This window comes from Calidris pugnax, unplaced genomic scaffold (assembly GCF_001431845.1).
Source record: "Calidris pugnax isolate Ruff unplaced genomic scaffold, ASM143184v1 scaffold42, whole genome shotgun sequence".
Classification (NCBI taxonomy): Eukaryota; Metazoa; Chordata; class Aves; order Charadriiformes; family Scolopacidae; genus Calidris; species Calidris pugnax.
The window spans coordinates 14962936-14990538 of NW_015090920.1; the positions used below are offsets into that span (position 1 = coordinate 14962936).

Sequence of the window (27603 nt, forward strand, 5' to 3'; positions counted from 1 at the left end):
GGATCAGAGGGAGGAGAATAAATACTTAAAATACACATTCAAAGAATTCCTGTGAGGATCATCATCCTTATATATCATGGAATAATTAAAACATTCTGGGCCTGTTCCAGTTATCTAGTGAAAAAGGGTAGCAAACCCATAGAATATTTCCTAGTTATTAAAAAATACATATTTCTAACTGGTAAATGTTACTTTAAATCCTGAAGCCTTCTGTATATCTCAGTGTAGCTCCCTTTTAAAAACTATTCATTGTCCTGGCCCAGTTAGGCTGTCTTACTGGCGTTAGGACTCCTAGTGTACTCTCTAACTTCTTCTTTCAGTACTCTGGGCCATATTAACTACTATTAATTTGAGAGGAAGCCTTTTCTGTACAGCAAGACTGCAGCATGTTATTAAAGCTTTCTGTTGACTAGAAGGTAGCAAAGCACTTTTTCAAATAAGGGAAGCAGTAGGTACTCTCAGTAAAGTATTAATATCAAGTATTGTGGAGATTTCTGAAATCAAAAGCGGGTCCCAAGTATTCTGAAACTTTGAAACTCCCTACAAAGAAAGGCTGAAAGAAGCAACAGAAGAAATAAATCTGTCAGCGCACTGAAGAAATTTCAATATCATTTGCTTTTCTAACTATGCAGCCACACTGTTTGTAGCATTCTGGGACTGCCTCAAATAGCACAAATCATGTAACATCCATTAAACCACATATGGAACTACATAAAGGTCAGACAGATTTTAATTTAGGGAGCTCCTTGTGAGTGCTGCTGGATTCCATCATATTATGCTATTTGGATGATCAATTGTACTGCTCTTAAGTACAGATAAATTACAGAAATCTGTAAACATTTCCTTGTAAGATATGAGACTAGGGGCTGGAACAGCTAAATGTTAGCCTTTATTGGTAGCTGAGTGATTGTGTGTATGTTTGAGAGAAAGACTTAAAAGGCCCTTGCTACTTATGGATATACTTCTACTCTATATAGACATAAATGTGTATCCATGTGTCAAGAGGCAGAGTACTGGGTCTGATCTCTTTTTTGTCATTTAAGATTCTGTTTTCTCAAATTATTATTTTTGTTTCAGGTCTTTCCAGCTCACTGCAGGAGCAACACCCCTGGTGTAGTTCCAGGAAGGAAGCAGAACTCATGGAGACAGTGCAGGGTTTGTCTCAGTCGTGTTTTACTCCCTACATGGTGCATTTCATTTTGGTATGCACTGAGCACACTCCCTGCTCCCCCCTAGAAATTTTCTTTCTAGACTCAGCAGTAGCCCAAGAGTTGCTAAAACTGATGTGAAAAGAGTGGGCTAGTGTTTCTGTTTCTGTCCCCACTCTCAATATTTTCCAGATATATCTGTTCAGCCTTTGTCAGGAAGGTCAGTAAAATGTCCCCCCACGTGGTATCTGGATAGTGCCTGCCCTGCAGGGTGTCTCTTTCCTCTCATCCTGTAAACCAAAGATCTTGTGGATACTGCTGTTCAGTAACTGACTGTGGTTTACAGGGGATTGGGAGAACTTTTTGCAGACATCAAATGGCAAGTAGCATTTTAAAAACTAATTTAAAAGCCCAATTTTTCTCCCACTAGGCTTAATAACAGCAGAATTTGGCTAACAATGAATGTGTATGAAAACCTCATCCTTCACGCAAGTAGTTCAGGAACAGTCAGAAGCTTCCCAAGGAGAAATATTCTTCCCTGCCAGCTTGGATGTAAAGATCACCACTGTAACACCACTTTAATTAGGCATTATTCTTTCCTTATGATTTCCAGTTTTTTCTTGAGATAGCATCTAACAAATGGCTACTCAGGAAAAGAAGGATTTGCTTCTTGTTGCTCTCAGAGGATGCTAAGATGAGGTGTTGAGCAACTGCAATTTTCTTAGAATTTCTAAAACAGACACAGTTTCACTCCATGAAACACTGAATTATGTGGTCTAAGCACTGTTTTCTTTCTGATTTTCAGGAAATGTCTTGCCATTCACCATACATTCAGGCAGGGGCAATGGAAGATGTTCTGTCACCTTCAGCTAGAGCGTACTGTGGTCTTCACAGTAGTACCAGTTACAGAGGAGCGACAGGCAGGAGTCAAAGCATAGGGAGCTATTTCTATGGCTGCAAAGAAGACAGCTGGTCAGCCACAAATACAATTTTTACAAGTGCAATTCCGTAGTCATGTTAAGAATTGAAAACATAAGAATACAGATATCACATGAGGAGCATTCAGATGGTACACTGATGAACTAGAAACGAGCTATGGACTATGGAGAAGGTAAGATGTAATCCTCAGCTATCATTCTTCCCCTGATCTCATCACATCGATTCATTACTCAGCCCAAGATGACAGGCATAGACAGGCCATGCAAAATGTCTGTTATAAATAAAATGAATACTCCTTGAAAGCCTCTTGTTTTGGAGGCAGATTGTAACTTTGAACTACTAGACACTTTAGGAAAGCTTATTTGCGCAGGCTGCAGAAACCACAGAGGAATTTCACATGCTGTTTAGACATCCCTGGTAACCAGAGACAAGTGCCTTTTTTTGCACCAGAGGCCTTTCAGAGCCTTTCAGAGCCTTTCCAGTGACACTGCTCTGTTAGCTGTTGTGATGAGCCCTTCTGTCCTTCTCGTGCCTGTGGGAGAGCAGACACAGGAAACTATAGTAGCTCAGGAGAGAGCCATAATTCCTTAAAAGGAGAGTGCTCAGGTCTTTTCTTCCTTTTCTTCTTACCCACACTGAAGGCAATTCAGAGTTCATCTTGTCCAAATTCAAAAAGTCTGGGGAGAATATGCTTACTGTAGGTGGTTTTGAACCCAAGATTGCATGCATTACACTGATGACAACCACAGAACAGTCATTAGAAGACTGATGTGCTGTGAGCAGTAATGCTGGCTTGCTTGCAAATTTACAAGAAGGTTCTCTACTCTGAGAAGCTCGAAGTATTCTCAAAGAAAACTGAAATTCACTATTGCTATTTAATAAATGGAGAAGCTGAGACCCAGAGAGCTGTAAGTGACTTGCCCCACCTCATCTACTGAAGTGTTAACAACTACAGAAATAGAATTCATGATTTCCAGACCCTCTCCCCCTCCTGACTGCTGACACATTTTACCACCCAAGAAGACCGTTTGCCATGTCATCATCAAGGCATATCTCTGTAACACACTTTCTCGATCTATACAGCCTTTGCTTTTTGTAAACCTCACTTCCCTATCTATGGGGAATAACAACACTTCACTACTTCAAAGGGGTGGAAAGAATAACTTAAGACTCTGCAGTATGCAGATAGGGTAGTGGACACCTTGTAAGTATTAAGAATGCTTAATGAGAAATAAAAAATTTACATTTGGAGACTGTGCTTTTAATTCTGTGCCTGAACTCTGCTGTTTGAATTATACGCATTCAGATCAAATACTCTGTCTTCCTTCCCTTTTCTGTACAGACAAGCAAAGTTACAGACATAAATAAGAGGACTATCAGAAGCTCACAGTACGTCGCAGAGTGAGTGCATTCAAAACCAGTATTTTCCACGTGGTTCACTGAACAGAACTGCATGAAAGCATTCTGAGCCTTCCTGTACCTCTTGATAAGCATCTGCAGGACATCAGTCAGGCTTTCCATCAGAACAGTAACTTCAGCATAGGTTAAGTCTCCACAAGGCTTGCCATTGATAGACACCACTTCATCTCCCTCACACAGTCCAGCTTTAGCTGCTTTGCTCTTGCTGCGAACCTACAAGTCAAAAACAAATTCCAAATTGCACAATTAGTGGTCATTTGAAAACAGCAGCAACCATGTATTCAACTTACTTTTGTCTGTACAAAAGAAAAAGGATCAGTATTACTGATCATAAATTTCTAGTTACACAAATTAATAACTTGTCCCACTTGAGGTTAATAATGTTCTGGCCAGTAATAATGAATACAAAAACTTCTGCTTTACTGAGCTTATGAGCTAGATGTCAAATACAATGGAATTTGTTTTAAGAAAATGGAGACGTAGAAGTTTGGGACAACAATCAATTGATCAGAGTTTAGCAGAAATGCAAAAAAACTTACTAGTTTCTCCCCAAATAAAACACTACTAGATCTGAAATCTATGCCAAGTTTTTAAAATAAGAGTATAGCACCTCTGGGCAGAATATCAATATCTATGTGCTGTTAGAGCTGTGGGTATAAGACTTCTGGTATACTGGACACTTTTCCTTACATGCCTTACTGTAGATTTAGTTGCCAAACTAAACATCTGAATCCCTGGAGATCCTAAATCCATGTTTAGCATCTAAGTGCCCTGATTTATTAAAGTTAAGACACACCTCTTACGTTTTAACCTTCCCTGTTAGGTACTCATTCAAGAATCTTCTGCAGCTTGGTTTTTGGTTTTTCACTTCTTTTTCCACTGGCAGCATGTTATAACTTACCATGGTCTTTGTATAACAAAACCTAGACAGCTCTAACACCACTCGAAGTACGCCATACAGTTGACTGCTATTTTTAAAGTGCATATTTGGCAAACAGTGTGTTATATTAACCAGGATGCTTGTAGGAGTCTATTTTAGAATGACACATACACATAAAAGGGCTGTCCTTGGGTTCTTTCTCTCAATCTTCTACTTGTTGGTGTGAATACTTTGGCCTTATACGATATTCAGTTGGTGGGTCGCTATGTTATCCTTCTTAATTCTTACGGTATTTTCTTAAAAATTTATAAAGAAGTAGTATAGTTCTACCATGCTTACAACAGTAGAGACAGACCCCGCTGACTCTAGGAAAGTTACTTCTGATATGCATCAGATTTGAGGGTGCAACTGTCCCTCAGACCCATGGAATTATCCCAAATATACTATTAAGCCACTGGTCTGGTACCTAAGATGTATTTCTGGAGGCGATTTTGAAAAGTTTCTTGAAGTCAGGATGATATGTGGAATAAAGAGTGAGACTGCAGGTTTTTTCTGTGGTGAGGCCATATATCTTTGTTGTTTTGATGTATACATACCCATATGTCATATTATGGCTTTTAGAGCAGTGAAGAAACAGAAGCCTGGTGCATACGGAAGCCAGTTTCTACCTTGAGAGTTAACATTTACAAATATGGAGTGGTATTCTGCTTTGTTTATCTTGCCTTAGACAAGAGCATAAACATCCTTGTACTTTGCGAAGAAATGACAGTTTAAACAGTGTTTAGAATGTTTTGCTTCATATATGCACTAGGATTTGGGTTGAGGTTTTGTTATTGTATTTTTAAATAGGAGGATATGCTATTAAAATGTTACAAGACATCTTAGGCCTGAATTTAAATATTTAATAAGGATGCTAGGAAGAATTTAGAATTACTCTTTTTCCAATAAAACCATAAATAGCAATTACAGCAACATGTGAACTCTGAAATAGAATTATGTGATTGAGAAGACAACTTATTTCCGTTTCTTTATTAAGTGTCTGAGAATTTGGGGTCAGTTCTGTCATAGGTTGCCATTACAGCTGTCTCAGGAGAGAAACTGTTACCCATTCCATAATTTCAGTGATTTGTGTCAAGAAGCGAAGGTACAAATGTACCATGTTAATAGGTCTACATGAATTGTGAAACAGCACAACCAGTTTCATAATTCTTTAAACAGACCCCATGGTAGCATTCAAAGAAAATAGACAAGAATATTGAATTTCCTTTTAAATTTCTTGAAAGCGCCTCTCATTTTGCTGCCTTGTGAGTTGTTGAAAGATCACAATTGTGAGATATTTGGACAAAAACTCAGCCCCTTCTTTGACTTGTCATGCAGGAAAAAAATTACTGTAAGTTGCTGTATTCCACTGGGAAACAAGCACTGCCTTTGTTAGCAGAAATACAACTTGGCCACACAAGGGTGAAAGAAGAAACCTTTATCCAGTTCTTGGGAACTTGCAGGCAAGGCATATTTGGTTGTAAAGCAGAAGATAATTCTTCCAAAACTAGTGATCGCTCTTGCTGTGTAATGCAGCCCAGGCTTCCTCAGGGACATGTTTTCTCCTGTCTTCTTTGGACTGGAGTTTTCTTTAGGAAGGAAAAGTATTTTTTCCTGTAAAATCTGTGAATGGGATCTCACTACTAGAAAAACATGTTTGTAAAGATTTCCTTAGTTTTTCAATGCTTGCAATACTGGTATAACACAACAAAGCTGAGACTGTAGTGTTAACGCTGAACCTCTCAAGACACCAGCTGCTCCTGGGGCATATTGAAGGATTTTAGCCCACTTTGCCCCTGTGCTGCTTATGTTGCTTATCTGCTCCCCTTCAGTCAGGACTATTCCTTTTTATTTTTCAGGTTATATATTGTGTGCTCTTTAGAATGTTTCGGTTTTCTTCCAATCACAAAATTTCCAATGAAATGGCAATGGAAATATTTACTCTGATTTCCAAAGGTTTTAAGGCAATCATTGTGCGAGGTGTATTGGCATTGCGGCAGTACTGGCCTTAGTCAATGCTGTGCATTCTCTGCCCATAAGGAGTTTTAGATTTCTGAGTTTTTAGCAGCATTAAAAGTTTGAATATAAATAGTTTTACATAAAGACTTCACATTATTCTGAGCCATTTATTACAATATTCTCTAGTTTAAGTTTAGATTGCTATTGCTAGAGGGTGTGGAGAACAGTACTGGATTACTTGGACAATTTACCTAAGTGTGTAATTTCTTTTTGTTCCCAGATTACTCCTGTATGCAGATTTTCTCACTGTCAGGAGTGCCCCATGCTGCTTAAAATGTCAAGTGCTGAGCAATTCCTCATCTCCACTGAGATGTTAATCTTAGGGGAAACTTCGTTTGTGAAGAACTTCACCTAATTGCTGGCTGTTATCCGAGCACCACAGAGGAGCCCGGACCCCTGAGAGCAGGGCAAGCATGAGCCCACACAAGAAGCAGCAGCACTGCTCCCTGGGACAGGAGGTCACAGGGGCTGGTGGAGGGCTCCTCACCCACTCACTTGGCACCTACTCACAAGCAGCTGCTGCAACAAGGGACTGGGGGCTGTTCAGAGTCTCTCCAGGAGGGTCTGTGAAGACTCAGGCTGGAAGCTGTGTGAGCAAGGTCTGGGTTCTGTGATGTTCAAGTTGTGAGATCACATCCCAAAGGCACAGGTACGTAGTGGGGGAAAGCGTGGGGTAGTAACTCACTGTGGGTTGATGGTAGCTGTGGAATGCTGCTGGGGTTAGGGTGGTCATGGGTGCCTGCAGCACATGGCAATTTCAGGCAGTTTCTTAACCAGTGAAAGATGAATAAATTGAGGGATACACAGTGGCTGTACTAGTGTGGGGCAAAGCGGTTGGGGGTTGTAGAGAAACCTAAATCTGCATGCATGTTGTAGTGGGTTTACTTTAGATTAGCTCTAGTCTCTTTCTGTCATTTGCAGACTCCATGCTGGGTCACAAGTATTAGATCTGCTCCTTTGATTTAATCTGAAAGCAGTTTACTTTGTAAAACCCAAAACTGTTCCATACTATGAAATGCCATATGGTAAATCAGGATCATGGGGAAATTTGCTTCAAAAAATGTAATCCTGATCAAGCTACAAAGCTGAATTAGATGCACCTGTTACTTGTTGTGGCTGCAAGTGAATGCACAGACAGCAACCGGGGCTCGGTTTACCACCTCATGATCTTGGTTGTGTAGCTGAACCCTATAATAAGCAGATCAGAGAGTTGAGGTATGTTGAACCTGATAACAAGGTCAGTGTGTTGGAGTTTAAAGCGAGGCAAATGGACACAAGGACACTCTGCTCTCCTGGTCCTCCAATTGTGCAACTAAGAAATTGTCAGGATATTTCATAGTCTTGCTTTGCCAGTGACTTTTGGGAAGGATGATGTTTATCTTAATCTTATTCTGGTGTGCTGCTAGGAGTAAACACCTGTATCTGGGCCATGTGTCTAAGTGGTGTGCTTCAGATGTAGCCTGATTGAGCAATCAGGCTCAGTGATTGCTCAGCCTGGCTGAGCAACTGTTCTGAGAAAATGAGATCCACAATCCATTTAGCCTAAAGCTTTATCTATTAAAGTAAGACTTTTGTTAAATTAAAATATACGTATATTTGCACAGCAATATTCTCAATTTAAAGCAAACTTTCCAAACCATGAGTTATTCTCAGAATTATTTACTGATCCTTTTTCAGTTTGCCAGCAGCTTTTAGGCAACAGAACAGAAAGTACTGCCACTGGGTGTAGTGGAAATAAACTTCCCTGCTATATAAAAGGTCCCTTTCTCATACAGAAAGAGAGAGTAGTTTCTTTCATTAAGGGGTCACCTCTGGAAGAGTCTATTCAGTTGAGTATCTTATCTGGTTCCTGAACCCTCTTCTGAACTGTTGTATCACCCTCAAGGCCTGAAGCCAGTCTCAGTGAACCTTGTTTACACATGTAAGCCCTCAATGTTAGCCTTGAGTCTTTGATGGCTGGCCTTATGTTTTGTTATGATGAAACATGTTGCTCAAAATAACACGGCTTGCCAGGCAAATGGGACTTCTGCAGACCAGTTGTCTGTCTTCATTATTGTTTACTACTTTAGTTATGTCAGCTGCAAACTTTACCAGCAGTGACTTTGTGTTTTCATTTAGACTGATGATTAAACATCAATAACAAAGGGTAAAAGGTGCTTAACAAGGATATGTCCTTTGACTACTGTTAAGTCCCTGTAGGGTAATGATTTCCAATTTAAGGTTACTTTCTCAGACCCAACAACTAGCCAGCTTTTAAAGCAAACTGTGCCCTCTGATGTCTTGTGGTGACCTATTTTCTCTTAAGAAAAAAATAATGAGTCTAGGTCTTCCCATTATACAGAAATTGTGTAATAAATTTTTATTCTAGAAGAAGGTTCTATTTACCTGCCAATTTACATGACTTTCTGCAAGTAACGCTAAGATTTTAGTATTTCTCTTCAGGAATTCCCTGGCAGTTAACTGCTTTTGTAGTATGAGGAGGTTTTTTAAGGCCTTTTTTTTTTTCTCTCTCCCCAGGTTATAGCATGTGGTCCGTATACTGGTTTGAGGCAGGAATATGCAACTAGATGGTAAGCATCGTTAAAACCTCTCACTTGGAGTCAGTACATCGTTTCATAGTTGTAAGCACAAGTACCAGTTTTGTCTATTTTTGTTGAGAACTTGTTTTGGATACAGATGTATCTTGTGAATGAAATTAGTGTTATAAGGGGTTTTTTAGTCTTCCAGAAATACTGATTCTTTTATTGTTGGAAAAAATACAGGTGTGAGCATAGAACAGGATGTCTGGTTTCTAAGATACAACTATTCAATTGTATCATCAGAGAGATGAAAAGAGGAAAGAAGCAGAGATAATAGGTATCAGTACGTGAGAAAGGAGAAGTGGGGCTAGGACTGTGGAGACACTGCCTCTTCTTTCTTGTGTCATAATAGTATTAAAGCAACAAGTGTTTCATGCACTTTTTGTAAATAATATTTTCCTAAAGGAAACAACTTACAATTCCAACATTTGCCACCCTGAATACAGATCTGATCTTTCTGAATCTAAAACTTTTTGGATACAGTCAGATATCTTTAACAGAATGTAAAATGTAGTTAAAAATCAAAGTTAAATGGACTATATACAGGAAATAACAAGGAAGTCAACTGACTTGACTATGTCCTGTTCTTGGCCATAGAAGAGCTGCTGATTCAAAGTGATTCAAAAGACAGGGACAGTGATGAAGTGATCCAAAATCTAAGCAATTAAACAAAGTTGTGTTCTGCTTCACAGAATCACAGAATCGTATGGGGTTGGAAGGGACCTCTGGAGATCATCTACTCCAACCCCCTGACAAAGTGACAAATGTGCTTGTTGTGCTTGCTAACAAAGTGACAAATAGTACTATATGTGGAAGTACACAAAGTGTATGTGGAACTCAGCTTTGCCAATTCACTAAGTACAACACCGTATTGCCACAATTGAATGCCTGCCTGCTAGTTGCTGCACTAAATTTAGCTAGCTAATATGTTTCTTTTAAACATGTTTAAGCCAGTATAAATAAGCTAATGTAATCAATACTTAGTTTAATTTTATCAGGTATTAGCTCATACTTTCCAGAAGTTATTTTTGTCATTAATTCATTAGCTAGGTGATAGTCATGAAGTTCAGGATCAGGGATCAAAGATCAATGTTTCCTGTAGAGTCTCACATATTCAGAAAAGGAATTTGAGCCACTCGCAAATTTATCTGAGTAATAGTAGCATAGATTAAGAGTTCCTTGAAAGGTTTTCAAAACCAATAGTTAGGAGATGTTTCTGCCTAGAGCTCCAGTCTGGGATTTGTGTCCACATAAATTCATTGGAAATACCAGGTTCTGGTCTAAACTAAAGATTCAGCATATATTTTACTATTAAAGTCACTGTGTCCCATTCTTTGGGGAGCGTATGTCAAATTTACACAGTAGGACTAGTGAGACCATGCAAATGACTGTTAATTAATTAGGTTAAGCAAATATGTTTCTAAGCTATGTCCTGAATGCTTTTCTGAAGAGGAAGCTTTGAATAATGAAAAATCTTTGGCTTGTAAAGTAAGCACAGAAATATTTCCTGTCACCAAATTCTTCCCAGTAGCAGGATAATGATATTGGGAATCTGGCAGTTCAGCACACTCTTTTCTCCTTCTGGTCTTCATGAAAGGCTCCTAGACATATCCACTGTTGTAGAGATGGCTTTCATGTCTGCCTGTAAAGCTAATTGCATTTCCAAATTGGTTTTAAATTGAGAAAATACAACATTAGAGCGATCAAAGGAGAAAAGAGTTAATATGTTCAGACATATTTTTGTTACTTAATGTTCTTTCATGTCTGATACAATTGTTGAACTACTGAATTAAATCTAAAAGTCTCACCAGAAGGGGAGGTAGGATGTTACTGTTTGAGTTCATGGGAGTGCTGCCATTGATTATCACCAGGATCCTAATTACAAAAGTTGAACAGTGATATAGTATTAGGGTAGTTTATGGCAAAATATGTTATAGAGGATGCTAACCTACATAAAATGAAGGTACTTTTTGACTTTAAAACCCATTGATCCTGTTGCCTGAAATGTTTTGGCTTTACTTGATAACTAACAGCTAAAGCAAAACTTTAATTGTGGTTTACTTATGTAAAAGTTCATGGGACATTCTTGCAGAGGAGTGATCATCTAGTTACTGCTTTTTATTTTGTTTTACTTTGTTTAACTCTGATTCCAGACAGTCCTCCTGTTGCACTGTAAATGTTAAGTCACGTTTCTTGAACGTACTGGTTTAGTTTGGTAACTGTCGCCTCCTCCTTCCCATAATGTTCTTCATAATACATTCAACAAATGCAGTTTGCTACAACTTCTTATAGATACTGTTGTGGGAGGGTTAAAGAACATGTTTGGCCATTTATATATTGACGGAGCACTTGTGTCATTTGGAACCAGAGAGCAGACTGATCTCAGTGAAAAGAAAAGCCTGCTCAAATTCCCAAAAGGTTTGCCTAATGTACTAGTGTATCATCTTGCTAGCGGTTGCCTTTCTCTGGCAGAAACCCAAAGTTAGCAGCTGAAGAAGGGATGAGATAATGACCTCTGAAATATTGATCTGGTATGCTGGCGACGCAGCAGATTTCCCAATAGTGAGCTTGGGTACAGCACTTAAAGTTTGTTATTCATTTTGTACAACACATGTAGTGTATAACCTGGCTATGGATTATCCTCTGTGGGGTGTACTGCTGTACACTTGTAGTTGATGTGTAAAAACTAAAATGTTGTGCTGGTTTTCACTAGTGCTCCTGGTGAATTGGTGAACATGTGACAAGGGGAGGAATGATGCCTCTCAATAGTGTGGCTATGCATTATCTGCTCTATTTCCATTCCCCTTTTCTCCTTGCCCTGCTTGAATAGTGACTGGCTATATGCTTCCTGGCTTATTAAGCAAGTTTGATCCCTCTGTGAACATTGTAGCTACGTTTTCATTTCTTCTTTCCTACCACCACCTGTGCAGAGAGATAATTGAATTGTCAATGTTTCTTTGGGATTGAGAAAGTAATTCATCTTTACTGAGTGCTTTAGTATACAGGCAGTATCAAAAGTTTTTTAACTACAGTATAGCTTATGGCCTGAAGAAAAGAATTTCTGTGATGGTACAGTTAAGGGAGAATAATACAGCCTAATACAGAGAAGAAACAAAAATGTCTGTACTATCTGCTACTGAACAATTTGAGGCAACATTGGAAGTACTACAGTAGACAGTCCTTGTGGTAAGCATATCTGCTGCCTAATCTTGGGCTGAACTCCTGTCGCTGATACAGCAGTGGAACTGCTGTATACTTGCAGTTAGTGTGGTCTTAAGACCATGCACTAGGTGTTTCCAGGAAAATAGGTGGCACATTTCTTATACCAAAATTGCAATCAAAGGAGAGGTAAATGAAAGGTAAAAAGTGAAAACTCCCATCTGAAAGTACTTATCTTCTGGTGGTGCTAAGATAATATAAGGGTATACGTAAACTGTTACAAAGAGAACAGCATTTCTACCCTTGACTTGCGGCTGCTGGTAGAAAGCAGCAAAGGTATGTGAGAAGTAACTAAAAATTTAAGCACTTTCAGACTTGCAATTCAGTTTCTTACACACACACCGCGCCTCCCCCCCAAAAAAAAAAAATATCACAGAATCACCATGGTTGGAAGGGACCTCTGAGATCATCGACTCCAACCACAAAAAAACAAACAAACAAACAAACAAACAAACAAAAAAATCACAACCAACAACAAAACAAAAACATATATGGAATTCTTTCTTTGTTCCTCTCCATAAATGAGAGGAAAAGTGGCTGTATGCTTTCTCTTTAACTGAAACTAACTTTAACTTTGAGATATATGATATGAGGTATATTTTAGTCCATTCTGTTGGGTTTGTAGCACATCTTGCAGTGCTGTAGAGCAAAGACGTATGGGCTAGCTGCAGAACTAGAAAGTGGGATAATTGTATGAGGGAGATATGAATAGGTATGCCTGAAGCATGCCAGGAACTGCCATTGGAGGCAAATCTAGGGAGAAAGAGAGGAGGCAGAAACAGAGGGTGAGTGCTAGTGTCAGGAGACTGTCTTCAACTCTAAAATATGTTCATATGGCTTTAACTGTAAACTAGAACAAACTGAATACATACTGTTAAGTGGTTTAGGAATGATCTGTTTTAAACTTATCAGGCAAAATCTATTGTGCCATGGCAAGTCCTTTAGAAAAAGCATGTTACATCAATGTGATTACAAGTTTCCATGACAAAGTTAATCTTGTTGGGAGAGAACTCAAATATGCAATCTTCTGTAATCATTAATTGTATATTCCTGATACTTTGAGTCACCATACTGACTCTTCCATGAATATAGTCAGAGCTGATATCAGAACGTATAATTAGTTGTGTTTATCCTCTTAAAACACTGACATGACACCATGTTCTGGCTTAAGCCAGAGCACCATGTTCTGACTTAAGGAAAATCAACACTTGTTAATCAGAGGCCTAATGAGACCACTCTCCAAACTTCTGGATGTAACTTAAAAAGCAAAACTCTTACTGCTTTTGCAGCAATGTCATGTGTGAAATGTGCTGATGTGGACACTGTTTTCAGTTACAGGTGGCAGTGTGGAACTGAGGTTCCAAACTCAGACCAGGATTGGAGGAATAGCCCAAACTCAGGCATTTTTGTTGTGATGACTAAGAATGTCAAGTGGCAAATAACACCATTCTTGGAGTGGGTTATGCTGGACAGAGCCTTGGAGCCTAATGTGAGGTTAGTAAGCATGCTTACTGTTTGCTGTGAGAGCAGTGTTCACACTGAGCAAGCTTGCATTCAGCCATCATTAAATGGGTCCCACTTTTAATAGGTGGTTCCCTTGCTTTGCCTGACCTGCTCAGGGCTTTTGCGAAGTTTGTAGTTTTCCTAAGGTTTGTCTCAGGAGAACTGAGGTGGGCTTGTGATTTTCAGCTCTAGCTAGTTTTCCTGTACCCCAGATCTGTAAAATAAGCTACATAATCTAGGATTAACTAACTTCTGAGGAGAAGTTTATGAACGAGGTTTGAGCAGATTTACAAACCCCAGCTATGACTAATTACAGAGCATGCAGAGCCATTAGGCTGAGTTAGATAATTCACAGTTTTCTGCTGGGACAACTTCTGGCTGCCCTTTGGCACAGGCCTGAGCTATAGTAGAGGGCACATCATCCCAGGAACATCATTGGGAGCTTCAGACCACTTTTGGCATCTTCCTTGCTGTGGGTCAAAAGTAGCAAGGAAGAAAAGAGAGTCTACTTGAATAAGAGAAAAGACTCTATTACCAGCTGGAAAGATACCCAGTGCTGTGATAAGAATGGTGCTGAGATGTGAAAATCTTTCTGTCTTGGTAGGAGGGTGGTGAATTTGGAGGGAAAGATTTTTCTGGAGATCTTTGCGCTTTTCTCAGTCTAGTCTTCAAAGCATGTTTGTGTAATTTGATGGTTTGTCCTATTGCTTGCCTTTCAGACTAAGTGATGTTTGCAGGGGGGCACAAAGAGTGTGGGGAGGTTTTGGGGTGGGAGGGGAAAGTTGTGAGGGGGACAACTGGCTTCTCAATTAGTGACATACAGGCAATACATCCATCCTACTAACAGGCAAATGAGCCACTAAGCTACTGGTGTGCACTTTGTCAAACCCACTCATTCCTAGCTTCATATCCTGTATCAATTACTGTGTCATGTGTGGCTCCCCTGTCTAATTTTCACTCCATTGGTTATCTGCCCAAATTTTTTTGAAGTGGGGGGACAGGGAGCAGGCAGGGAGGGACGCAGGGTTCTTGTTACAAATCTGGATGTGAGACAACCCATTTAATCCTTAGAGCAAAACTACTCCAGCGACAGTTAAAATGAAATTGTTATTCAGTCTCCTCAGTCTGTTCCCTGAAATGGTATTGTTTATGACAATCCCTTAACGTTATGTCATGAGTTTGCAAATATACAAGCATGGCATATGATCATCCTCCTAAAAGGAATAGCAAAGGCAGCAAGAAGAAACAAATGCCATCTTGCAGGTTTCTGTTTCAGTGAGGGCTGTAGCTATCACTGTCAATGATGTCAAGGTTATACTGAAATGTGTGCCTCGTGATGTATTTCTTGCTACTTGCCTCACTGCCGAGGCAGCAATTCAGTCAACACCAGAAAGATCACGAAGAGGTAACTAGAAGCTTTGCCTCACTTCCAGTGCAGAAAGCAGTGGCACTGTGTTGATTGTAAGAGCTTTCTGTGCGTACAATGCTCAGCACAATTGGGCCAGATCTCAAATTACAGAGTAGGGGGCCTTTTGGGATTGCATTAGCACAAATGAATCAGATTGTTCAAAGAAACCAAATAACTCAAGCATCTGGTAAATGCAGCATCTAGATAATATAGGTTTAAAAGTTATTGTATTGTGAACAAATAAAGTGGCCAGTGCCTAATCTTCAAAGGAAAGGACAAAGCTCCAAGTCATTGGAGAAGTATCAGTCAAACAGTGGCCCAAATCTGAGAGCTCAATACAGGGACTGAGTTCTAGATCCTGTTATTTGCTGTCGTCTTTAGCTGGACTGTTCAACTAAATAAAACTTACAGTTAGACTAAAGAAAATTGTCCTCTGTGAAAGCTGGATTTCACATTAAACTCCACCATGTTGTTCTCTCTTGAACTATTTTTATTTCTTTCACTTCTCAAAATAAATCAGCAAGACTTAAGCTTCTCTACTTCCCTGGAAAGTTCTCTAATGACCAAATTTCAGAATTGCCTATTTCACTGTTTCTCCCAATTTTCACTATTCCCTGACATTTCTTTACTTGCCTGATTCCTCATGTCTTAGACAGTTTATGGATAAATTTATGTTGGCTAATGATTTTAGCCATGACAGTTTCAGACAAATTTCTTAGGACTCACTATTTAAACAAACAACAACCAAAAAATAAAGCATGCAAACTCGGTTATCGGTCTTCTAATTTACATAGCATCCCTCACACTTAGCATGTGATGTTCTGAAACAACCATTTAAGACTGAAGGCGATATCAGGCCAACACATCTTGGTGCTTATAAAGTCAAGCTCTGCCAAACCAGGTGAATGTTTTGTGAATGCCAGTGCATCCGTTCATGTGGAGGCCTTCCAGTGTCACCTGGAGAGCTGTCCTGGACAGTTCCTTTTTTGTGACTCATCAGGGAATTTGGATGTTCGGAAGCCTCACCTCTCCCTGGTGACTCAAATAAGGCTGGCCAGGAAAGCAGCAATGAATCCTCAGGGAGTGGATCCCCACTAAGGATATGTGTGACTGCTAGGGGAGGTCATTGGTCTACTTCTGGTTTGCTTGACAAACAGAGGAGATAAGGTTTCTGTGCTTATGCTGGAGGCCCTAATGAGTGGAAAATGGTGGCTGGAGACTCTCAAGAGATGTTTCTGAAGCCTCCAAGGAACTAGGAGACAGAAGTATTCCCTCTGTGGGTTTTGCCACTCACCTGGTAACAATACTGAGGAAGTTATCTAGGCCTGTGCTTTTAATCGAACAGTCTGTCATGAAGATTTCCTTATCTGAGTCTCAACTTTTTTAGGCTTAGAATATATTCAGAATTTGCCCCTGAGTTTAATTCAGTCAAGCTTTAAAATGGTCATAGTTGAATCAATGCAAACCATCAATGCAAACCGTCACATAAAACTCTTCCTTTTTTCAGTGGCTAAGTCTGAAATGGCTTTAAACCTAAGTAATTATAAAATAAATAGGAATAAGCATGTCAATTGCAGATTTATCCTGTCACCCCCTCAGTCCTTTCTTGTGTAGGCAGTCCTTGAGCCCATTTGTCAATTTGTGCATGTTTATAAAATTGACATTGAGATTAGTATTCATGAGCTGGCTTTCAGCTGTTAAATAAAATACTGTGTAAGACTATATATCAGAATTCCAGTGTGGGGCCAACCAGAGTAAAAATGAAGTATCTTGCAAGTAGAGCATGAGACTTGCCCTGGAACTGAAGGCTGAAAAATCCTCTCTTAAGGTAGGCTAGAAGCATACACCATGTCCTCATTCGGATTTTAACATCAGTACTCAACCAGTATTTGTTAATTTGGAAGTAACAGTACTTTCAATTTCATGTTAAATATGCTGCCAGGGGAATATTACAGTGATGGAAGAATAAATTTTTTGTCATGGCAAATGGATAGTTGTAGTACAAACATTGAGGAAATACTGTTTTTTTCAGAGTGTAACCGTGGAAGCTGAGACAGGTTTCTGCCTCCCACGTCAATAGTCCATCTGTGGCTGTTGCCCTTACACAGTCGTGTCTGAGCAAGTCTCACACAGAGGTGCTGAGCTCTACTTAATACCCCTGGACTTAGTGCTCTGAAGAATTGGACTGCCTATTCTTATTCTTACAGTCTCAAATTCAGGCATGCTGGCAGAGTTGGCTTTTTCTGTCCCTGACTTTAGTCAGAGCAAGCATCTTCAAAAGCTAGACTAAGAGGATTTGTGTTCCCCCTGCCCTTTCCTTTCTGTGTATTCCCAAGAGGAATGTCTGCCTGAGAACTGGAAACACAGCCACACTGACATGCGAGATTTCTGTTTGCTAGTTTTCATCTGTCCTTCTGTCCTCAGTGCAAGTGTTGGGCTTAACTCGGGGTATCTTGCCCAGTCAGGCAGTCTGGGAAAGGCTGGCAGTTGTGTATGAGGGAGGGGGGGGAAAGAAAGGGTGTTATTTTTGCAGAGCTGTAAATCCAGCACCTTTTGCCAGTGCTGCATTCTTTTTTTATTGCTTGTTTCTAAGAAGCTATTGCTGCAACAGCACTGGCTGCAAACAGGATCTCATTTACTCAAAGTTCATGACAGGACAGATTGTGCATTTTGCACATTTGCGGGACACTTGTAAAGGAAATACAGAGCGCGCTTTCCAAAAGCTTCAGCTTGAAATGCAACAGTTTCCATGCTGCCTGGAGCTTCAATGTCAAAGAGATTTCTATTTTTAGAGAGAGATTCTACTCGAAGAGCTATATAAGGCTGTGCTGGAAGACCATTACTTTTCTATAATCTACGAGAATACTTGTTACTTAGGGGGTGAAAAAAATTCTGTGTAAACTTGGAAATCACAAAGATATTCTGACTTGGGTGTCTTTTAGGGGGTGAGGGAACTGGGATGAGAACTGAAGATGCAGTATTTGGTTTTTAATACTCTAATTTTTCGCGTGTTCTTGAAACAATTGCTTTAGCCATTAAAAACATCAGAGAGGGCTCTTTATCACAAGTGATGATGCAAGAGAGAGTTCCAACCACAGTTTGGTGCCAAAAGACAACTTACTATGCTAGCAGATGAAAATAAAGGGAAAACTCAACAAATTACTGTCACGTCCTTCATGGGAAACTAGGTAAAACTTGATGTTACAGGTTCAGTCTTTCCATCCACAGTTTTCTTAGTTATGTAGAGTACAAAATGCATCTACAGAGATTGGGTGCTGTAGAAAAACAATCAGATAAGGTGGTCGGGTGGGGTAAGAATGGTAGTCATAGTTAATGGCAGAAGAATGGAGCAGTGTCTGGAATGCTAGGTTGCTAGGGAGCCGCCTTCTGAAGCTTATTTTTTCCTTATACAAAATGATCCAGCAAACACATAATTCTGTTATCCTTAATCCCCATTTTTATATTAGTAGATAGTCAAAAGGTCTGAACAGAATTGGTCACAATTAACTTTCTCGATGTCATTTCTACTGCACTTTTAAGAGGAACTGTTTGGCTTCCAGAGAGTAATTTGTCTATGAAGCATTGGAGACTTTCTGGTCTGGTTGAACTTTCAGAGACAGCCCAAGTAATATTGGTTTTAACAGCTGTTGCCAGTGTTAGCACAGGAGTTGGGGCCAATGTGGTTTTGCTTGAGTAAGGACTTGATGAGGTAACAGAGCTAAATTAAGGACACTGGGTCCATTTCTGCTGTAGTCTAACACTGCTCCTGTGATGAATTCTAAATTGGAGGCAGGACTGAACTGATGCTAGTCTTAATTTGTCTTGGGTTTCTACTTCTGTTTTTATATTGTCTAGCTAGCTGTGACATAGGCTGTTTGTCTTCAGGTGAATAAAATTATGAACAGCTAGACTATTTGAATTAGGGCTGAAAAAACACAGCAACCGGAAGTGATGTCTGCATTCCAGTAACATAAGGAAAGACAGCAGCCTTGTGTCATGCAGAAGATAAGACAGGACAGACTAGAAAGTGGCAAAGCAGAAGCATAGGCAGCAATTGCTGAATAGGTTGAACTAGGGCAATTCCTTCATCCATCCACCCAATGCACTGAACCAGAAATAGCAGGAGAAATAACATTTGACATTTGTTATTCAGAAGAAATAGAATTTTTGACATTGAAATGTGTATTTGGAACGCTTTTGAATACACAGACATAGCAGTACTGGCTTATTATTATAAGTACCAGAAGCAGTTCAAGTATTTTGGGGAACTGCCGCTCTAGCCAAACTATTGTGCACACTGGTACCTTTGCAGATTTATTGGTGAAATCAGCTTTATATCCTAACTATGCTGCTTTTGAATATAGGGCAGGAACAGAGCAGTTGGATGGCACTACTGGCATTTGTCATGTTGTAAGTACAGGGACTGCCCCTAAAGGAAGTAAATTAGAAAGAGATGTGTTGGCTGAAGAGGGGGAGGCGAACTGTCCCAGCTCCCCGCGCCTTTAAACAAAGCAACAGTGCCCCGTAGTGGCAAATGGGTGAGAATTCGATGGCTGGTTTTAGTGAAAAGGTGCCAGAACAGTATGTTCTCTTCCTTTGTCATTAGAACATCTAGCAGCTGGATGTGAGCTATGAACATTTTAAGATAATTGAAGGAATTTTAAGGGATTAATATAATAAACCTAAGGAACTTGGTCATAACTCTACAGTATGGTTCTGCTAAAGGCCTTCTGCAATGTCATATTCATTCCTGCAGTAGCACCACAGAAACCAGCTCCTCGTCTTTCCCAGTCTGTGTTAAAGAACCTAACTCTATTTCGAGTCAAAACTTTCTTCTTCCCATCTCTTAACGAAGTGCTTCTATACCTTCTCGTGCCTCATTGAGAAAGCACCCAAGAAATCTTCTCATGGCAGTGCTCTTCCTTCCTAAATGTCATCAGTGCTGCTGACTTACTCTGCAGCAAAGACATGTTCCTAATTTGATCCACTTTGCAGCTGTCTCAGGCAGGAATCCCATGCTGCCTCTCCCCAGTTCCTGAACAGTTTCCTTCTGGGATTAAACAAATGTCTACACTGTTTCCCGAACAATTAACTGGTTTAGATTTTAGAGATTAACTTTGACTTTTGTTGGCTCTGCATTCAGATGGCAGTGGACTTTATCCTTGTAGTTTTTATTAAGAAACCTAGCAATTTTATGATATTGAAAAGACAATTGTTAAAATATTGTACATCTGGTCAGTCAGTCATCTTAAGATATTCTCAATTAACTTTGTCAGTGTGATTTCCACTGAAAGTTTCGTACTCTGCTTGAAAGATACCGTTCTGCACTTGTGTTTATTTTGTTGGCTGTCATACAGAAAGAGATTAGAAATGGTAATTGCTAAATAAATGAAAACCACCATTTGATCAACACTAACTTTTTAATAGTGACATAAATCAATTACATAGGGTATTTCCATTTGTAAAATGGAAATACAAATACATTAATATACAGATGCCTAGTCCAAAGCAATAATACAAGCTCCACGGTTAACTTTTGGACCAGAGAATGGGAAATCTTAACTGAGGTAGGGTCTCTTTCTGTTTGTTTGTAGCAGGGTAGATAAGTTTGCATCAATTGAACTTTTTCCCCTACATCGGCTGGGTATGTTGAATGAAAAAGTCAAAAGAGGTGAAAACCAAGGAGGCGTGGCTTCAGCCCTGAAATTTTAGTCATCATTGATTGATCGTCTAAAATGTTGCGTACAGGGGTACATATTTGATCATTCAAATTGGCTTATCTTTCTATTTTATTTGCAAACTCTTATTTTATATTAACTTCAAAATTTGATTGAATACTATTAGAAACTGACTCTGCAATTTTTTTCTTTAACTTTACTCTAATGTCTAGCTCTCACGCACCTCTGGATAAGCATGCTTCTGTTTTCATTGCATAGTATTCTCTAGTCATGTGAAACAATAATGTATTCTGCAAATTAGAAGGAAAAATGTCTTTAAAGGGTATAGTGAGGGAGGTGGAAAGCCCAAGCTGTTCTTTAAGACACTAAAAAAAAGCAGCATCTTCTTATAGAAGGAGGAGATTTGTAGGAGACAAAATTAAGCAACATCATTATGCTGTAAAAAAACACCATCAGTCTTTAAGTCATGATTGTACAATAATTTCTTCAGGCCTCCTCTAAATACCTGAAGGTTAACTCAGCAGTACAAAATGCAGAATGTTACAGGAAACAGCTGTAGAGTGTGTGTGTGTTGGTGTAAGCCTGAATTTAGTTAAGGATAAAGATTTGTTTGCAAAGTCACTAACTTCCAAAATATTTATAAATTTATTACTAATCCTGAAGTCCTTTTGTGTAGTTGTTTTAGAAACATATTTGCCATAGTACTTGTTCTGAGAGTCCAAAACAAGAAGTGAAACAAACTGGGTGAAAGAAATGAGACTGAGGAAAATGCTAAATAATTATTTTTCTATTGGAGTACTTCTAAGTTTGGAAAAAGCAACTGTCTAGGCAATGCTTATAATTCTTCTATTATTTATTCAATATTATGATATTTAAGATACTCGAATGGTGGGAACAATGTAATGTGGGCAGACGAGCATTTAAAAAAACAAACAAACAAAAAACCCCAAAAATGCGATAAGGGTGTTGGTCAGTATACAGTCCCCAGCAGGAGTTGTGTATATCCTGTTGTCCAGAAAGGTGATGCTCAAACCTTTCCCCAGTCACTCTGATTTAGCTAGCCCCAGGATCAAGGAGTACTGCTCAGTTTCTATGAGGCCAGCCTTGCAAGTGTGTTATTCAAGTGTCTCATACTTGGTAGTCTTGCTGTAAGCAGACTGTAGCAGCTCCCTTTCACTTCTCAGGTATTCACCCTTTCAAAATTCTTGTCTCAGACTAGATAAAGATTTCTGATAATTTCTTGAATAGTACCAACATTTGTTTCCAGAAGACCAGAAGAGTCTTATGGGGTTTGTATCCTGGATTTTTTTTCCCTCATCCTTCTCCCCTCCAGTGTCTGACTTCAATATTATCTTTAATGACTTCCTTTTGGTAATATGTCTTTGTATGTGATTATATGTGTTTATCATAAAAACTTTATATGTAAACATCATATATAATGAACATCAGGTAAATGTGGGAATTTGTTGGCCTTTCACCCCACTATTCTTACTTTCCTATGGAAAAAAAATTCTGATAAAAATTATATTGGATTATCATAAAGCATATATATAAAACCATAGCTGACACTATTAGAATTGTACTTTAACTAGTTTACCTTCCATCTCTACCTTTATAAAGTTGGTGTGGATTTTTAAAGTACAGTAACCATTCTTTTTAATATGTTGGTCATATTTCTTTAAAGAAAAACTGTACATGAGAACTGCACACACAGAAGATATATTGTTCTGAGATTTTATTGAAGAGTTCACTTTCATGTTCAACCATGCATATGCTAAATGTTTGGACAGGGCATCAAAATTTCCTAATATGGAGGAAGATATTTTTTATTCTGAGAACAATGTTAGAAACCATTCAGTAGTGTGTCAGCAGAAATAGCTGGCTACTGGCTGTGTAGCACAATCCTCACAGTGTGGAGTATCCTCTATATGTCTGTGAGAGGACCAAGATAATAATGGTAATAATGGTTGTGTGTAGGTGATCATGGCTGTGGCAGCTTTGGCCACAATAGGGTCACTGTGTATAATTTTTTTTTTTTAACATGTCAGTGTATAGTTAGACATGTGGATGCAAGCCATATGTATGCTGTAACTGACAGGAGGACAATAACTGATCTCGACTGGGTTCTTTAGGCTGTCTTGTGTCAAAATAGAAAGTAGTTGAAGTAGCTGATAGTGATGATGAAAAGACCTGAAACTCATTCACAAGCAACATGTACAGCTAAGACACAGAGTGATGTCTAGGGAAGAGGCTGTGCATTTTACTAAGAAAGTAAAAACAGTATCTGGAGAGGGAGGAAAAACTGACAGCTACCTGGCAGGGAGTGGGCAGCATTCAATATGAGTGGGTAAAGACTGTTTTCTAAACACAGTCTGAACGTGTCTGCTTAAGAAGCAGCATCAGTGAGGACTCTTACAGAATAGGATATAGTTTTTTTTCAGTAAAGTCTCTATGCTGTACTGAAAATCTTCCTGTATACTAAACCAAGTTCAAAAGCTGCTTGCATTTTTAAAATCTGGATCTGTATATCATGTTGATCACCACCAGAAGGCCCAAATATCTCTTTGAACAAGCTAGCTTAGGTATTAAAAATAGGATGGTGGAATTCCATATTGCCATTCAACCTCAAGTTATATTACCTTATAATAAGGTGAGATATTACGCTATTTTAGTGGGTTTTGAAGAGCTTGTCTGGAGCTGGAACATGTACTTTCCATTGTATTATATGGACACACCCAAAGTCTTGGTTTCAGATATCTGATTAGTTGCCTAGGTACCTTTATAGTCAAAGATGACTAAATCTCACTTTAAGTAAACACCCATGTTTCATCAAATGAATGTATTGACTAGGTCTTCATTTACTACTAGATCTGGTCAGGGCGGGGTTTTAAGCATTAAATGTTACTGAAGATCCAAGACTCTGCTGTCTTAATTTCTTGATAATTACTGATGTCTTTTTACTCCTGTTGCTTGGGTGCACACACATATACACATACTGTGCCCTTTCTACAAAGCGGTATAATGTAGTTCAAACGTTTTACTTTAATGGCATAATACGTTATTTTAATGGCAAGCTTTACTATTAGTACAAAGTTTAATTCTACTTTATAACCAGATGAGACTACTATTTTCTTATTACAGGTTTTGCAAGTTGGGTTATGTTACAGCTGGTTTGTTGGGAGAAGTCAAGCTGTTCCCTAATGGCTTTGCTCTCACTTCAAGCAGTAGAGGGCAGTGAGTCCACAACACAGAAAAACAAAAATGTCTCATTATAGGAAAATTATTATTCTCTTTCCTTACAATCACACTTCCTAGTCATGCTCTATCAGAAATAGCCACTGTAGGGGACATGCAAAGTAAATCACAAATCTGTGTAGGTATGATGATGACTTTTTTTTTTTTTACTTAAAAGACCCAATAAAGGCACAATTAGATAAAATATGATTATTTTTTAAGTAACTGTTACTTGGAGACCAGAATACTGTTTGCTACCCTGCACATGTAGTTTAAAACTATCCTATGAATTTTTAGATTACGTCTTGATATGTTGCAAAAGGGAACAGAGAAACAAGGGGAACAGAGGGAAAAAGAAAGGGAGGTAAGGCCAAAATTAAAACTCAGGGAAAGCTGTACTGAGGACACAAAAATATATTCTCTGCAGCTACAGTTCTCAGTGGCTTTTTTTCTGATTTTCCATATCCAAATATTTTTTCACAGAGGTGAAATATGAACACTGAATGCTGTTTAGTTAGGGTGAGGGGTGGTTAAAAAAACAAAACAAAACCAAAACCAAATAAATAAAAAAAATGAGAAAGCTTGGGACTTTTCCTCATTAAAATAAAGACATTCTCCCCAAAACTACTAAATTTAAAACTCAGTTTTCCAAAGAGGAATATTTTGATATTACATCTTCAAGCAGCTGTATTACAAACCATGCTAAAATAGTTTCTGATGGAGAAATTCACATTGCATATTAAAAATATTGGTATTTATTCAGTCAGTACCATTTTCACATTTCCTAATATGATTTTTACAGTCTCTTTAGACTAACAGTAAGAATCAGAAGTTTGATCTGAGATAGGAACATTTTATCTTTTTTTTTTCCTTTTTTTTTCCTCACTATGTCTATTCTGATACAGCATTTTTTATGCTTCTCTGTCTTCTCACATGTTATTTGATGTGGCAACATAGGGATTTTCACCAAGTCTAGGCAGGAAAAAATCCCAATGGGATTGAAAATTGGCAATCATCATTAATGACAGATCTCCTGTGAGTTTCTGTATTTCCTTACACAAAGCATACCACACTTTATTGCAATAAGATTCCATATTTGATTAGAAAACTATTAATGTCGTGCTCATAGACACCAGGCAAGGATTTTTCTTACAGGCCTTTCAAGGCATTTATCATTATTGTCTGGCTGCACTTTGCAAGGTTAGATCCTTTAGAAAATGGTATGGGTTTTTTTTCTTTAAAGTAACATTCTACATACAAACAGTGTTATAGGCTTATGACATGGATCTCCTTCTTTGACTTTTTTCAGTAATTGTTCAGTGAAGCGTGTATATACATAAAATTGGCTAATGACAGCCCACGGAGTGTGATTGTTGGTGTTAAGAAAGAGGTGCATTCAAAATGATCTGGAAAATGGAAGACAAAAAGTAAAATGATACAATCCATTAGAGTAATGCAAACTGCTCCACTTGGGAAAGAAAAATGGAATTTTTAAAAACAAGAAGTGTCCTGCTGACACCAGTTCAGCTGGAAAGGTTCTGGAGGATATTTAGTGTGTTTCTAAACTAAATAAGGGAAGACTGGGGCACGAGGTAGGTCATAGGGTTTTTGTTGTTTGTTGGGGTTTTTTTCCTTAAGGAAAGAGGGAAGCATGATCCTGGGCCATATTAATAGGATAACTCAATCTGTAAAACATGGGAGGTAATTATTCATCTTTATTTGGCACTGTGAGTGCTCTGTCAAGTTCAAAAAGATGTGGGCAAATTGGAAAGGGTCCAAAGTAGATCAGCAAGTACGCTAAAAGAGTTAGAAAGCATGACCTATGAGGAAGCTGTGGAGGAATTTAGTGTATTCTGTCTTTCTCTTTTGGTAAAAAAAAAACAAACCCAACTATAGAGATGGGAGGGAGGACTTAACCTCTTCACAGCAGGAAGCTATTATAAAGAAGGTGGTAACATTGTTTGCTCTTGTTTGTAGGCTAAAACCAGCAAGAAATAAACTTTACAGCAAAGAAAATTTAAGCTTACATATTCAATATTTCTGAGGACAATGAAAGACTTTGCTGAATTAGGGATCCTGGAAACTCCTTCACTGGAGGATTTTAGAAGAGTTTAAGCAAATTTCTGTCAGGAATTATCTAGGTTTATTTAATCCTCAGGGCTAGAATCTGTTTTTTTAGTGGTTCTCGAATTAATTTTTACTCTGGCTACAAGTCCTAATTTATGACAACTGAGGTTTTGACAAAGTCCATTTGCAAGAGCATGAGCGTAGTTAGTAGATATGGGGTGGTTTGGGCTCAAATCACTGGAGTATGTAATCTTTGAATGTGCATGAAGCCCCACACATCTATGATCAATGGTAGCAACGATCAAAATAACCTTATGTGAAAGGGGGAAAAAAAGCCAGGAGGCCAGTTTGCAGGACCTTACCAGATCTGCAGTTGCCACAGTAACTGAAAAGGCTCCTACAAATATGTCTTTAATTGTAACTTAAACACAGCTTTGTTTCATCTTAGACATATTTTTGAGAGAAAGATTCCCTATAACACAAATCCTTGAAAACAAGAGTCAAAGCAGGATCACTTCACCTCTGTTTCTGAGGAAACAGCATAATAGAAGAGAAATGCATTCCTTTCAAGAATAACTTAGCACAGAGCTCCTTAGACTCCATAAGTTCCAGACTGATTTTATGGAAGAGGGCAGCAGCTTCAGGAGAGAGTATATGGTAAGATCTCTCCCATTCTTTTTGGGTCAATGCAGGAAGCTATATTCTGTGCTAGAGAGGGTTCTGCAATCATCTTGAAAAGATTACTCCACTTGCATTAGCAAGCCTGTTGGTGACTATAACAAGGTTTGGTTATGAAAAATAAGACTCATATAGCTCCCAGTGCCTCTATCAGTACCTGTCATCTAGGCTTATCTGGCAAAATTTATTTCAGATCACTTTTGCTATTGGGAATGTAATTACCTTCTAAAGTACGGTTCAGATGAGTTAAGTGGTAGAATGATTCAATGAACAAGTGCTTCATTTCTTTCCTGACCCAAGTTCATGTCTAATGTAGAGAATCTGGAGTGATTTTGACATCAGCCTAATCCCCTGCAGATGCTTGTTCACCTTGCATTTAGAGAACGCTTCAGCATTATGAGTCATGTCTATTGAAGAGGCCCTAAACACTAAAAGTACAGATCAAGACTGAAATATTGAAGAGAAAACAGGCACACACACACAAAACTTTTGGGAAGTCTCTTCTTGTTCCTGTGTTTATGCAGTGAGATGTAAGAAGAAACCAAAACACTTCCTGGCATGGGTAACGCAAGGTCATTAACTATTTCATTTAGCACTGCTGTCTGTTCACTTGATCAATTACTGCATCTAGACTTGCTCTGAGAAGCAATGTGTCACAACAGCAGCACTGGCTTCCCATTTAGACTGTCATGTACCAAAATGGCGCGAATGGCACTTCTTCTGAAAGACTAATGGTCTTTCAGAAAGACCATTGTAGGTCATTGCATATGTGTAAACAGCTCTGAGAAATAAG

General features: G+C 38.8%; 1 protein-coding gene across 2 annotated transcripts in view; it reads right to left on the bottom strand.

Annotated features, from left to right (window-relative positions):
* The window catches only part of SYNPO2 (synaptopodin 2), a 90134-nt gene that overhangs the window by 26638 nt on the left and 35893 nt on the right, over nt 1-27603 (bottom strand). For both annotated transcript variants that reach the window (XM_014949928.1, XM_014949929.1), the window contains exon 2: nt 3568-3719. In XM_014949928.1, the coding sequence (XP_014805414.1) occupies nt 3568-3719 (152 nt within the window). The remainder of the gene's footprint in view (nt 1-3567; nt 3720-27603) is intronic.